Source organism: Microcaecilia unicolor, chromosome 9 (assembly GCF_901765095.1).
Source record: "Microcaecilia unicolor chromosome 9, aMicUni1.1, whole genome shotgun sequence".
Taxonomy (NCBI): Eukaryota; Metazoa; Chordata; class Amphibia; order Gymnophiona; family Siphonopidae; genus Microcaecilia; species Microcaecilia unicolor.
Window position 1 is genome coordinate 130,861,810 of NC_044039.1, and position 15,155 is coordinate 130,876,964.

The 15,155-nt window shown below is 43.5% G+C and overlaps 1 protein-coding gene across 3 annotated transcripts in view; it reads right to left on the reverse strand.

The window, feature by feature from the left end:
- ACTN1 (actinin alpha 1) overlaps positions 1–15,155 on the reverse strand; it is a 255,126-nt gene that overhangs the window by 112,094 nt on the left and 127,877 nt on the right. For all 3 annotated transcript variants that reach the window (XM_030213778.1, XM_030213776.1, XM_030213775.1), the window contains exon 4: positions 1,082–1,168. In XM_030213778.1, coding sequence (XP_030069638.1) covers positions 1,082–1,168 — 87 coding nt within the window. The remainder of the gene's footprint in view (positions 1–1,081; positions 1,169–15,155) is intronic.

Consider the following 15,155-nt stretch of genomic DNA (forward strand, 5'->3'; position numbering starts at 1 on the left):
TAGGGCTTTACACAGGAATTAATGGAGTCATTTCTCCTTAATCCCCCATATTTCTGCCTTGAAAATTAAACCAAATTAAAATTGTGGGCTCAATTGGCAGCACTTTCATAGGCACCAACATTTTAAAATGATTGGGAGTGCAAAGCACAATACAAATTGCCCCTCCCTGGACACAATGAGGGAGCGTACTCAATTATTGGGCGTTTTTGGCACCCACAGAGTTAGCATCCATTTAGGTTTGTAGAATACAACACTAGCAGTTGGGCTCATGCTGCTCATTTTATCCATGCGTACCTTTCCTAAAATGGCTGCTCCCACAGTCCATGCTGGCAAATACATGTACACAACATAGTAGACCTCAGGGCCACAAAGGTGACCCAGCAAACACTCCTGCCAGCAACAGGGTCGCTGAGGGACTAGGCTGGGCCCGGGGCAAGGCTGCCCCGCCTCCACCCCCTGCCGCTGCTGCCCCCCCGTTGCTGCCCGCGCCGCTACAGTCCACGGTCTCACCTGCCTACCTCCATGGCTCTGGGCCCCCTTCATTCAAAGCAGCAGTCGCAGATCACATGTCTTCTGGTCGTCCCTCCCTCGTCTGATGTAACTTCCAGTTTCCGCAAGGGCGGGACACAGGGAGGGAAGGCCAGAAGAGAGGCAACCGGCGACTACCACGTTGAATGCAGGGGGCCCGGAGCCGAGGAGGCAGGCAGGTGAGACCAGGGACTGCAGCGCCGGCGGCCTGACCCCGGCACCAGGCCCCCCTTGGAGGCTCGGGCCCGGGGAATTTTGTCCCCCCTGCCCCCCCTCTTGGCAGCCATAGCCAGGAAATATGCATGTTTTAGAAAAGTTTCTATGTTGGCAGTACTTTTCCAAAATACTGCTGGAATTGAGAATGTTCCAAGTGGAACATTTGAATTCTGATCTCTACCCATATGTTCTATGTAAAATGGGCCTTTTTTTTATCTGTACTCACTGCATACCCCTGAAATTGCCCTCAGTTGGAGAGTTCAGGCCCATATTTATTCTTCCTAATTGCATACCCACAATTTTGAAGGTTCAATGAGAAGGGGACTAATGGACTTACCTTCAACTGAAATATCCTGAATAGCAAAGCGCAGGATAATCGTCCAGATCATTCCTAATGTCATCTTAGCATTGCCATCCACGATTTCTGCAAAGCAAACATAACGAAAACTTTCTTAGAGAAGACAACCACTTTCCAAGAGGGGCAAGACATCAAGAACCACGGGGGGGGGGGGGGGGGGGGGGGGGGAAGAAATCACTAGCAGTTGACTAACTATTGGCAGTACTTTTTCCCCAACATGCTCAAGTCACAATGGTTTTGAAAGGATTCTGGTTCCAATTCAACCCAAAGTTTGAAGCCTTTGGATTTAAATGAACTTGGAATGGACACAGACATATAGAAAAGTTAAAAGAAAACAACAGGGTAATCAATCTGCAAACTCCAAGATGGAAAACAGACAAAGCAGATACGTATATGAAAAACAATATTTAACGAATTAAAATCAAAATGAAATTAACAAGCCCGACACAGGCCGTGTTTCGCCCAACTGGGCTGCATCAGGTGCTATTTGTTGAGTTCACAATTGCTCAGTAGAAAAGCACACCTTAACAGATGTCACTTTAAAAAGAAAAATCTTTCAAAAAACCGTCAGTCGACATATACCACAATAAAGACTGATGCAGCCCAGTTGGGCGAAACACGGCCTGTGTCAGGCTTGTTAATTCCATTTTGATTTTAATTCATTAAATATTGTTTTTCATATACGTATCTGCTTTGTCTGTTTTCCATATAGAAAAGTTAGACATTTTATTTATGTATTTGTTGGGACTTACTACACCCCATTGGTTGGCAAGCAGGACTAAGCACAGGCTAAAAATGAAGAACAAAAGAAAAAGAAACTACATTATGGGGTCCTTTTACTAAGGCACACTAGAACGTGGTTGGCATTGCAGTTAGCATGTGGGTTTGCCACGTGCTCTGGCCACTTTCTAGCATGGAAGAAAAATAGCCACAGCCAGCTTTTGTTGTTGTTGTTTTTTCTTAACATAGTAACATAGTAGATGACGGCAGAAAAAGACCTGCACGGTCCATCCAGCCTGCCCAAGACAAACTCATATGTGTATACCTTACCTTGAATTTGTACCTGTCCTTTTCAGGGCACAGACCATATAAGTCTGCCCAGCAGTATTTCCCGCCTCCCAACCACCAGTCCCGCCTCCCATCACCGGCTCTGGTACAGACCGTATAAGTCTGCCCTCCCCTATCCTAGCCTCCCAACCACCAACTCCTCTTCCCCCCACCTGCTCCGCCACCCAATTTCAGTTAAGCTTCTGAGGATCCATTCCTTCTGCACAGGATTCCTTTATGCATATCCCACGCATGTTTGAACTCCGTTACCGTTTTCATCTCCACCACCTCCCACAGGAGGGCATTCCAAGCGTCCACCACCCTCTCTGTGAAAAAATACTTCCTGACATCTTTCCTGAGTCTGCCCCCCTTCAATCTCATTTCATGTCCTCTCGTTCTACCGCCTTCCCATCTCCGGAAAAGATTTGTTTGCGGATTAATACCTTTCAAATATTTGAACGTCTGTATCATATCACCCCTGTTCCTCCTTTCCTCCAGGGTGTACATGTTCAGGTCAGCAAGCCTCTCTTCATACGTCTTGGAACGCAAATCCCATACCATCCTCGTAACTTGTTTTTTCTTAAATGGCCATGTGCTAATTTCCTCCATTAGCGATTGCCCATCATCGCTAAGAGCCCTTACTGCCACCCTATTTAGGAGGTGGTAAGGCTCACGCGCTACTCTTGTGCGCTACCCGATCAGCGAGGCAGGCACGTCTACTTTCCGCCCCTTGGCAAGCCTCCCGCAGCAAAAAATACATTTTTACCACAGGGAGTAGCGCACGCTGCTGCCCAAACTACGGCGGGACACCTCAGTGTGTCCCACGGTCGTGCCCTTTTACAGTGCGGTAGACCTATCATGGCTTAGTAAAAGGGCCCCTGTATTAATGGAAAAGATAAATATGCATCCAACCATTATAGAAAACAACTGTACAAGATTAAATTAACAGCACAGTGCTGTGCTGCGCAGCCCAACCCGCTCCTGATCAGGCTCTATAGGTCTGTTGAAAAAGCCAGATCTTAAGAACTACTTTAAAACGTACTGGAGCTAGCTCTCCATGTATTGTTGATGGCAGCGAATTCCAGAGGGCAGGAGTAGTGAAATAAAGGCAGAATGCCTTGTAGATTAGTGTGGGGCTACCAGAGAACCAGGCAACATTATATGATGGACAGGACTTTTCAAGATGAATCCTGCTGTTCTGTTTTAGTTATGAGAGGGTTGTTAGATTAGGTTTGAGAAAGGTCTGGTGCTACAATTTATTTATTTGGATTTATTAACTGCCCTTATAAAGAGATTCACCCAAGGCAGTGTACTGCAGGTACAGTTTAACATAAAACTTACAATTTTGTTTATAGCATACTCAGTGGTGTGTTGGAGCTGGCTCGCACCGGCTCGCAAGAGCCGCTTGTTAAATTTTGACAGCTCTTGCGAGCCGGTTGTTGTTCGGGGCGAGCCGGCTCCATTGCACGAGGTAAGCATGGCAGGAGGGCGCAATGCTTACCTCCCCTCCTGCTCCCATCCATGTCTAGTGATGTCCTTCGCCCCCACCCTCCCCTGCCGCTCCCATCTGTCACTTTCAATTACCTTCCTCAAAGCGCCGCCTTATTTAAAGCCCTGCTGCCCGTCTCCAGCTGCCTTCCCTGCCTGTTTCTGAGGCGTTCGCGCCCTTAGTCCCGCCTTCTGAGGTCATTCTGATGTCATTTCCTTTTTCCGCGGCGGGACTAAGGGCGCGAACGCCTCAGAAGCAGGCAGGGAAGGCAGCTGGAGAAGGGCAGCAGGCCTTTAAATAATGCAGGGCTTCGAGGGAGGTAACTGAAACTGACGATGGGAGCGGCAGGGGAGAGTGGGGGCAAAGGACATCGCTAGACATGGATGGGAGCGGGAGGGCAGGGGAGAGAATTGCTGGGCATGGATGGATGGGTAGAGGAGGGCAGGGGAGAGAAGAGAGTTTCAGGACATAGATGGAGGGAAGGGCAAGAGAAATTCTGGACATGGATGGAGGGGAGGGAAGGGAGAGAGAAGAAATGCTAGACATGGAGGGAAGATAGAGGAAGGAGATTAGATGAGGGAAAAGGAAGTGAGGAGAGAAACTGCACATGGATGGAGAAAATAGGCAGAAGCTGGATCCATTGTACAGTCAAGTCTGCGGAGGACCAGAAATGAAGAAGAAAGGAGGAAAGAAAAGAAATAAATGGAAAGGAAGCCCTGGAAACGGAGTCAAGGGAACAGATAGAGAGCAGCAGAATCAGATACTGGGCCAGCATGATCAGAGAAACAAAGTCACCAGACAACAAAGGTAGAAAAAAATAATTTTATTTTCATTATAGTGTTTGGAATATGTCCACTTTGAGAATCAGGTGCTGAACGTTAAAAGTTTATATTTATTTACTTATTTATGGCATTTTATCCCATATTAAACATGAATTAGATTGGAACCTGGGACCATTTAATTTTTTTTTCCTGGAGAGAGTAATGCATTGCCCCCCCCCCCCCCCCAGCTATAGCCAGCTCTGCAATTTTGGGGGGGCGCAGTGGTGGGGGGGGGGGGGCGCAGAGGTGGACCAGGGAGAGAGCCTGTTAAAAATTTACCAGCACACCACTGAGCATACTAGTAAAAATGACCAAATATAAGCAAATACAATAAATGAGGTAAACTTGAGAGTAGCAAATTAAAACCTAATAACTGGACTACCATGAAACAGTATCAAAAATATACTGAAATGTAGGGCCCAAAAATTCATAACCATACCGGGTATATGTCTCAACCTACCAACCTCTCCCTCATTGCTCCTGTCACTTTTTGGCTGCTGATTCCCCACCTCCCACAGCTGACTGGTTCATTCTGTTCACAAGAACCAACCAACTGCAGGAGGAACAGCAGCAGCAATTCAGAAGTGTTTCTGCCCAGTCCTTGGAGCTCTAGAGGGAGAAAGAGAGGGGCATGGGAAGGGCCCAGCAAAAATCAGTTCTTTTGCCTTGGCCCACAGAAGCCAACCCCTCCACTCCCGCTACCTCTGTGGGCTCACTACAGTCACACCATCCTACTACAGTTAGCTTGAGGAGTTATTAGTATACAAAAACTCATCAACATTTCAGGCAATAATTATTCAATTCAACACAAGGATTTTTTTACAATTACAGAATGGTACTCTGCACATAAATTTAGGCGTAAGTATTTGTATCACGTTTTTGTTGGTGCAAATGGCCATACCTAAATTTACACATGACTTTCCACTTAAGCTTGTATTCTATAAACCACACCAAACTTTACGTACAGCTTGTAAAATACTGCTTAAGCGTGTTTTTTTTCCCTATTCGGAGCCAATTTTTTTTTTTAGGAGCCATTTACAGAATTTATCTCATAACCTTGAACAGAAAATAAAGTTACAAAAAATACAACAAAAGAAAGATTACTTCGATCAAAAAGAAAATCAAATCTTACATTATCAACCCTCTATCAAGACTTTGATAAAACAGAAGACGGGAGCCAACAGAAAAAAAACTGGGAAGTACTTAACAGAATAAATAAATAAATTATATAAAAGCTCAGGCTCTCGATCAGATTATCTTTAACATGACCTGTTCAACCTTGCTCACTGGAAACTGCTTGTACTACAATTCTTAGGGTCTGATATTCAGCCAACAGTAATAAGCTGGCGGCGGCATTAAACCCAGAAATACAATGCCAGGTCAAGTCCAGGCACCTGCAATGAATTTCCGGGTTTCTGGAGCTAACTCATAGCCAGTTAAGTGTGATATTCAACACTTAGGGGGCCTTTTACAAAGCCACGTTAGTGTTTTTAGCTCGCAGTAAAAATCAGCTGTCGATAAGCCCCCAAATCAAAATAGCCATGTGGTAAGAAAACTCTTACCACATGGCCATGCGGTGGGGAGCCCTTACCGCCACCCACTGAGGTGGCGGTAAGGGCTCCCACGGTAACCAGACAGAATACGGCGATACCTATTTACCTCCGGGTTACTGCTGCACTAACCATTTCCGGGGGTTCTTTCCACCCCAGAAATGGCATGCACTCGACCTGGAACTACCGCCAGTGGCCATGTTGGACAGGTGGTAGTCCCGGAATAGTGAGTGGTACCGCCGCTCTGTAAAAGGGCCCCAAAGGGAGTTACATATCATTCGGCTGAAGGGAGATATGACCGAGGTCTACAAAATCCTGAGTGGTATAGAACGAGAAGAAGCAAATCGATTTTTTACTCTTTCAAAAAGTACAAAGACTAGGGGACATTCAATGAAGTCACATGGAAATATTCTTAAAACAAATAGGAGGAAATATTTTTCACTCAACAAATTGTTAAGCTCTTGAACTCTCTGCTGGAGGATGTAGTAACACCGGTTACCATTTCTGGATTTTAAAAAAAGATTTGGACAAGTTCCTGGAGGAAAAGTCCATAGTCTGCTTTTGAAAAAGACATAGGGAAGCCACTGCTTGCTCCTGGATTGATAGAGTGGAACGTTGCTACTATTTGGGTTTCTGCCAGGTACTTGTGACCTAGATTGGTCACTGTTGGAAATAGGGTACTGGGCTAGATGGACCATTTGGTCTCACCCAGTATGGCTGTTCTTATGTTCTTAGACCAAGGTATCAACTTGGTGGTAGTGGAGTGTACCAGATTTTAATGTTGTCATGGTAATGACATTGAATCAATAAGTTATGATCCTCTCCTTTTACTGAGAAGCTAAATCCTGATCTTGCATTTGGATTTTCAATTACCCACCTTTTCCAATTCAGAGCTCAAGAAGAGTTACATCCTGGTACAAAAGTTATTTCCCTTATCAAGTGGACTTATAGTCTAAGCTGTAGAGGGCAGCGTTGGAACTAGCAAAACTAGGAGGCTAGCTGGCATGTAAGTCGCAATTTGCACATAGTCAATAAATCAGTCTATACAGTTTAATGTTCTCAAAACTGTGGAGTGTTTACTGAACTTGGGTAGCCAAGTCCTGGCCTGCTTAAACCACTCTGTGCTGGCTGGCCCCTGATACTCAGCAGCACTCACTCAGGAAGTGCTGCCGAATATTAACTCTGACCACCATGGCACTGTCTGGGTGGTTCCAGAAATTATGTAGGCACTGGAGTTAGTTCAGTGCCAGTGCCCACATACCTAACTGGGCAAGTAGGACCGGGTAAATAACAATCCCAACTGGCTGCTTAGGTATGCAGAATGTAATAGTGTGGGCACGTGTTTTGGGTACACGCTGGGCTATCTTTTACCGTGGCTGGGAAAAACAGCTTTTTTTTTTTTAATGGGCTGGGAAATGGGAGTGCGCTGAAATTAAAACCAGTGTTCTCCTATTTACAGCCTGAGCCCTTAACCATTGACTAAGCAGTAAGGGCTGATGCACTACGAATGCCCCCACCCCCGCGGCAGTAGAAAATAGAAATATGAGCCATACCCGCATAACTTCTGGGTATCACCGTAGACCTGGATATTTAATGCCAGCACCCAGACCCTGATATGAATTGCCCAAGGTCATAAAGAGCCAGTGGGAGAAGAATGATCTGAGCCGTGGCTCACAATCTCCTTCTCTAGCCACTATGCTACTTCTCCACTCAATCTAAGCAGCTCACAGCAAAATTATGTGAATTGACGGCATTTCACGTATCAAGGCTTCCTTTCCAAAACGTGCTTGTCAACCAAACCTAACAGAACATAATGTTGCCCAACACTAATATACATAATCCCTGCAATAGTACGCATATTAAACAAAAGTTGCAGTCTTCTAGGAACCAAGCTACCATAGGAGGCTACTGCACATTTATTAGGGAATGGGTACTGCAAAGTAAGATAAATGATCAGTAAGATAATGCAGAGACCCTAGAGTCCAGCTCATTGTGATTCCACAGTGATCTCTTGTGGCTTTACCAGAATACTGATTGACTTTGCGGTCACCTCTTAGTTTCTGAAAAGGAGGCGTTTCCCCTTGTCCAGTATTATAATCAGGGAAGATTAGTTTTAGAAGGAAACAGGCAGAGGTATAAAACCCTGAGCACAGTTCAAATTCTTGTCTTTCACTCCTGCCTCTCCAGCTGCTGACCTGCATGTAAAAAGGAGAGCCTATCCAGCCCAAAGGCCCCAGCCAATCAGCCACAGCATAAATACAGAAGGTGGTTCTGGGCTGTGTCGGCATAAGCGTGCAGCTTAGTAACAGGGGGTTAATGCTGTTTATAGAATAGTGCCTAGCGTGGGCTTTTTTTTTTTTAAGCACCATTTATAGAATTGGGACCAAAGTGACTCATCCAAGGTCAGAAGAAAAGTCACTGGTGGAAGTGGGATCTGATCCCTGGTACAGTTCTTCCTGTTAAGTTTTTACAACTGGAGTGTGCTGAAGGAACCGGTCAGAGGTGCTCAACAGTCAATCCACTGCAACCGTTTCTGGAAGACCAAGCAGTTTGCCGTCCCTTTGTAGATCACACAAGTGACATACCTTCTAACACCATTTGCTTTGTATATGGCCATACATTTAAAAAATTGAATGGCTTTACAGCCATTTCTGCCCCTAGAAAAATACTTCACCTTATTTAAAACATGAAAACCACTTACGAACTACCATGGCATGCCAAAAGGGAATTGATTACATTCATCTTGTCAGTCAATTAAGAGAATCGAAGCAGAGATATTAAAAATTCAGTGTATGGCTGGGATGAGGATCTGAACTGAAAATGTCAATGACCTTAAATATTCATGACTTCTCAGCCCCGAGCCCTCTAGATTATATATAGCAGATTTGGACAGAAGAAACACTTTGAATGCAGATAAATATTCATAGCTACTACTGGGCTATTCAGGCATCTGGAGTATACACCACACACAAAATTTATATTAATTAGAAAAATAGAAAATACATCTATTATTTGGATTACTAGATATCAGAAGACAAGAAAAACTGAAAATAGTAATATTAATTCCAGTATTTAAAATGTCACATTTCCTCTGCCAGTATAAAAAAATTAACATAATTAGCAACTTCCAGTCTTTCAAAGAATCCCCCTCGGACACTTGTGTAGGGTTACTGGAACATCAACTGGAAAAGCAGATCCAGAATCACACCTGGATGGCAGTTTAAAAGCAAAGATAAACCCTTTATCCCTCTTCCCCCATACCCTTTACCTGTCTAGAGACTCACTGGACTTAGCCAAACCACATCTGACTGCAACTGGCATTGTACTGATTCATCCGCCTTGTCCATATTTGGATCTGGCTCGCTTACACAGACTATGGCTCAAGCTTTGATTTTGAGACTACAATTTTTAGCATGTGGGAGGAGTGGCCTAGTGGTTAGAGCACCAGTCTTGCAATCCAGAGGTGGCCGGTTCAAATCCCACTGCTGCTCCTTGTGATCTTGGGCAAGTCACTTAACCCTCCATTGCCTCAGGTACAAGCTTAGATTGTGAGCCCTCCTGGGACAGAGAAATATCTAGTGCACCTGAATGTAACTCACCTTGAGCTACTACTGAAAAAGGTGTGAGCAAAATCTAAATAAATAAAAAGAAAGAAAGAAAGATGGCAACCAACGACAAACACTGAGGTCCACTGGTGGTTGGTGAAAGCTATATAAGATTCTGATGGTGATGTTTCGAGTCTTATATGACATGGGTCCACAAGAGGCATGTGCATTCAGTTTGTATTTTCGGGTCAGAAAATTTTATACATATAAAGAATGTGCATTAAATCAACTTTACGCACAAAAAAACTAAACTAATGCAAAGTTGATTTTTACAAATTAAAACTTTTTATGCATGCTAATCAAATTTTATAACCATTAGTTTCGGAAACAAGCCAAAACATATATGAAAATTGACCGCAGTGCGCTAAGGGCTGGATTCAGTAAATGGTGCTTCAAAATTTGGTGCTGGAAAAAAAAAATTTGACACAATGGTATTCTAACACAGGCGTTCCAGGATGAGTGCCCATGCTCAACTTTGGGCCTGAGTTACACCAACTGAAACCAGATGTAAATTCTGGCACGCAAGTTAGGCGCAGATCCGTACTATTCTGTGACAGTGCACGCATTTTAAGGAAACTCCCCTGACCCACCCATGTCACTCCCATCGATATGCCCCCTTTGCAGATCCACGCGGAACACTTAGGCACTGTTCTATAAGTGGGCGCATAAGTGGCTTTTGCAAGGATCTAAAGTATAATAAAAAGCACCAAGAGCCTTCAGAAATGGGACACAGTTCTTTTAATAAAAAAAATATCGATATTCCAATACAGACCCGACACGGGCCGTGTTTCGGTGCACAGCGCCTGCGTCAGGGGTCAAGTGTGCCTTAATATGGACTGAATGTGGCAGCCAAGATTTCCTCATGAAATAGGAAGGTATGCCGTCTGTGCTATAAAGTGTTACCTCAATGTATAGGATTCATAAAGTAGCTCAGTCCCTCTGTTCCTTGTTAAAGGAACAAAAAAAAAAACTTTAACAAGGAACAGAGGGACTGAGTTACTTTATGAATCCTACAATTTGAGGTAACACTTTATAGCACAGACGGCATACCTTCCTATTTCATGAGGAAATCTTGGCTGCCACATTCAGCATTCAGTCCATATTAAGGCATATCTGACTCCTGACGCAGGCGCTGTGCACCGAAACACGGCCCGTGTCGGGTCTATATTTCTCTTGGTGCTTTTTATTGGACTTTGTTCTGTACTTTGAACCCTCTCTGTACTGTTGTTATATTGGTTTTGCAAGTATCTGCCATTCTAATTGATGCAACGTGCTGAATTGGGGAAGTATCTGCCATTTCTTCCCCAATTCAGCACCTTGCATTAATTAGAATGTTTTTCTGCATTATATACAGAATTCCCCTGCAAGTGCAAATTCTAGAATAACCAATTACGTGCATAATTGCCATTATAGAATACTAGCATAAGTCTGTACTCACATGCCAACATTTAGGCACAGCCGCTTGCAACATGTCAATAGCTGGTGTAAATGTCTGCAACTAAATGTTTCACTTGCATGTGTTAACTGTAGGTATTCTATAACCTTAGCGCATAAATTCTGGGCATGCCTTTGGCCCGCCCATGTTCCTCCCACATCTATACTTTCTTGCACTTTTGCACTATAGAATTCACCTGCTAAGGGTTCTAGAATACTAACTGTAGTTACATGCATAACTGCAAATCACCAATCATGACCGACTGGTGTGCTAATTAGCAGATAATTTGTCAATTAAATTGCATGCCTAAGTATTCTGTAACCTGGGTGTGCAAGATTACGGAACGAGGGAGTAAGGCCCTGATGCTCAAAAGTAAACATGGGTACTAGAGGCCATTAGCGCCATACTGCATTTACCTGCGCAGAATGTTCAGAGGGGTCTAGCATGGCAAACAAGTGTGCCAGGCATTACCGAAAGATACTATGCAAATGTAGTCAAAGCTCATGTTAATGAGGTGTCATTTTGTATTCCTCCCCAATGCTCAGAAGAGAGCACCAGAAACAAAACTGACTTACTGCTGTAAAAAAATAAAGCCAGATTGGAGCAGGCATTAGTGTGCTGAAAGAGGATTTCCCATGATTTTGCCGAAAGAAGCATGAGAATCTGCTGGTTTTGATTGCTCTTGGAAGCAGAAAGAAGCCTGTGCAAGCCCTTAAACGCTGGTTGTGAGAAACAGCAGACCCCACACGATGGTGTCTCTTTCCTGCGTCTAAATTTAAAGTGACCATGCTAAGAAAAAAAAAAATGTTTTAAGCCCAGTGAAAGCACACATTGGTGGCTGTTTCCTACATCTAAAATAGAAGTATCCAAGCTAAAAATTTAAAACACTTATATTTAAGCATAAAACAGGCACCAATGTATGCTTTGTGTTCGGGTTTTACCAGGAGCATAGGAGCCAAGCTTACTGCGGAACTCTGTGCATGCGCCAAGCACAATCCTCCTGCCGAACTTCCTAATGCTCAATGCTATGAGCATGCCTATATTTGCATCTCATTACCATTGAGCATTAGGGTGTTTTTCTGCATTGTCCCAGCATATTTTTATAGCGCTGGAATTTTGAGCATTAGGGTCTAACGCCTATGTTTACTAAAGGCGTGCTATAGGCATGTTAGCGTTTTTAATGCGTGTAAATCATTTACACGCTTTAAACGCTAATGCATCCATAGAAATGTATAGGCACGTTAGCGTTTAATGCAACTTAACTTTAAAGGCGCTTTAGAAACGCTAATGCACCTTAGTAAACATACCCCTTAGTGTCTTAAGAACAGGCTCACAGCCCACGGAAATTTGGTGCTCAAATGTTGGCGACCTGTTATAGAATTGCCTCTTATATATGTTTTTTGCATTTTACAAAAGGCAATACATGCGCATGTGGGAAAATATCCATGTTGGGTTTTACACCCGCTTAAAGGGAAAAAGATTGGGTAAAAAAAAAAAGTGCTAGTTTTGGCCAGGGCTTTACACTTTAACTCTTATTAGCAGCAGCAATGACAGCTTAGGAAGAGGGGGGGTGGGGACCAGACTTCTTTCATTTTGCTTTGTTTTACAGGTTCTTTTACTTTTCTTTCCATGTTTTGTTTTATGTTATAGAAATTAAAAGAAAAATCTGAAAAGTGAAATGAAACAATGTATGTGTTGTTCAAAGTACTTAAGTAAAAATAAATGTATATTTTAATACTCAAGTAAAAGCACAATGAAAAATGTTTAAAAATTTACTTAAGTAAAAAGAGTTACTGCCTAATAATACTTTTTGAGTAAAAAATAAAAGTGCCATAACTACAGTGAATGCAACTATTGTTAATGCTTTTATCCCAACAACTTTACTGCTCTACAATTCAATCTACTTCACTTTTAGTAAAACTAAATTTTGAAAAAGAACCGTCACTCACGTGAGTGCACTTGTGAGTCTTTACTTCCCGATAGTGCAGCTGTTGAACACCTTTTTAGCTGTGGTGGATTAGATTGTTCAGTCTGATAAAAAGTTCCTTCAAATCAGGCCAGGCCGCAATATTACTGATGGGTCTGCAAATATTGATCAAAGGAATCTCTTTCTGAAAACACTTGACTTCCAAAGAATGCTTTATCATCATCGTTGTCAATATCATCTGCATTAGTAGTAGTGCTAAATTCATCACTTGCATCTTCATCTACGTTATCATTGTAATGCTGTCCAATTACAGAGAAGGCTTTCACAAAGTTGAAATCATTGTCTCTTGTTGTCCTATTTTTCATCTAATGGCAAACTCTGACTATATTGAAGAACTGATGCAAGAATGTCAAATGTAGGGAAACTTGTAAGTCTTAAAGCCAGACAAGCAAACTATCAACCCAGTGGACTGTCCCGCCAATGGAAAATTTTCCATGGGGTATCCAGCAGTCTGTGGTGATAGAGACATAGGTCTGTTCACCAAGAACTGCAACCAGCTTCATCTCCACTTTAAAGCGATCAACTCATCACGGTTCTGTTTGGCTGGAGACTAGTAACCAGTTCAACAAGCACAGGCAACTCTACTGTTCTCATAGGCTGCATTCCCTGAACACCAAAATTTAAGATGAGATGATCCACTCTGTGTGACGGAGGTTTGCCATTGCAAAATCCTGTTCCAGGTTTTGCTGTTTCATTTGGTTTACTGAGGAATCATCATTAGGTCTCTCTGTCACTTTTACTTTTTACTTTTAACTGCAAGCATCAGAAGTAACTAGGTAAAAGTAGTAAAAATTGGTAAAATTATTGCTTTGATAAAAGAGGAAGTAACAAATTTTTCCTGTACTTCTTTACAATTAAAACAAAACTTTTACTTAAGTACAATAACTAGTTACATTTACTCAGTTACTATACAACACATAGCACACACACCCAACTTGCAGTCAGGCCTCGAGACCCCTGGGGCAGCTTCACCCATGAGACATACAGTGGGGGAAATAAGTATTTGATCCCTTGCTGATTTTGTAAGTTTGCCCACTGACAAAGACATGAGCAGCCCATAATTGAAGGGTAGGTTATTGGTAACAGTGAGAGATAGCACATCACAAATTAAATCCGGAAAATCACATTGTGGAAAGTATATGAATTTATTTGCATTCTGCAGAGGGAAATAAGTATTTGATCCCCCACCAACCAGTAAGAGATCTGGCCCCTACAGACCAGGTAGATGCTCCAAATCAACTCGTTACCTGCATGACAGACAGCTGTCGGCAATGGTCACCTGTATGAAAGACACCTGTCCACAGACTCAGTGAATCAGTCAGACTCTAACCTCTACAAAATGGCCAAGAGCAAGGAGCTGTCTAAGGATGTCAGGGACAAGATCATACACCTGCACAAGGCTGGAATGGGCTACAAAACCATCAGTAAGACGCTGGGCGAGAAGGAGACAACTGTTGGTGCCATAGTAAGAAAATGGAAGAAGTACAAAATGACTGTCAATCGACAAAGATCTGGGGCTCCACGCAAAATCTCACCTCGTGGGGTATCCTTGATCATGAGGAAGGTTAGAAATCAGCCTACAACTACAAGGGGGGAACTTGTCAATGATCTCAAGGCAGCTGGGACCACTGTCACCACGAAAACCATTGGTAACACATTACGACATAACGGATTGCAATCCTGCAGTGCCCGCAAGGTCCCCCTGCTCCGGAAGGCACATGTGACGGCCCGTCTGAAGTTTGCCAGTGAACACCTGGATGATGCCGAGAGTGATTGGGAGAAGGTGCTGTGGTCAGATGAGACAAAAATTGAGCTCTTTGGCATGAACTCAACTCGCCGTGTTTGGAGGAAGAGAAATGCTGCCTATGACCCAAAGAACACCGTCCCCACTGTCAAGCATGGAGGTGGAAATGTTATGTTTTGGGGGTGTTTCTCTGCTAAGGGCACAGGACTACTTCACCGCATCAATGGGAGAATGGATGGGGCCATGTACCGTACAATTCTGAGTGACAACCTCCTTCCCTCCGCCAGGGCCTTAAAAATGGGTTGTGGCTGGGTCTTCCAGCACGACAATGACCCAAAACATACAGCCAAGGCAACAAAGGAGTGGCTCAGGAAG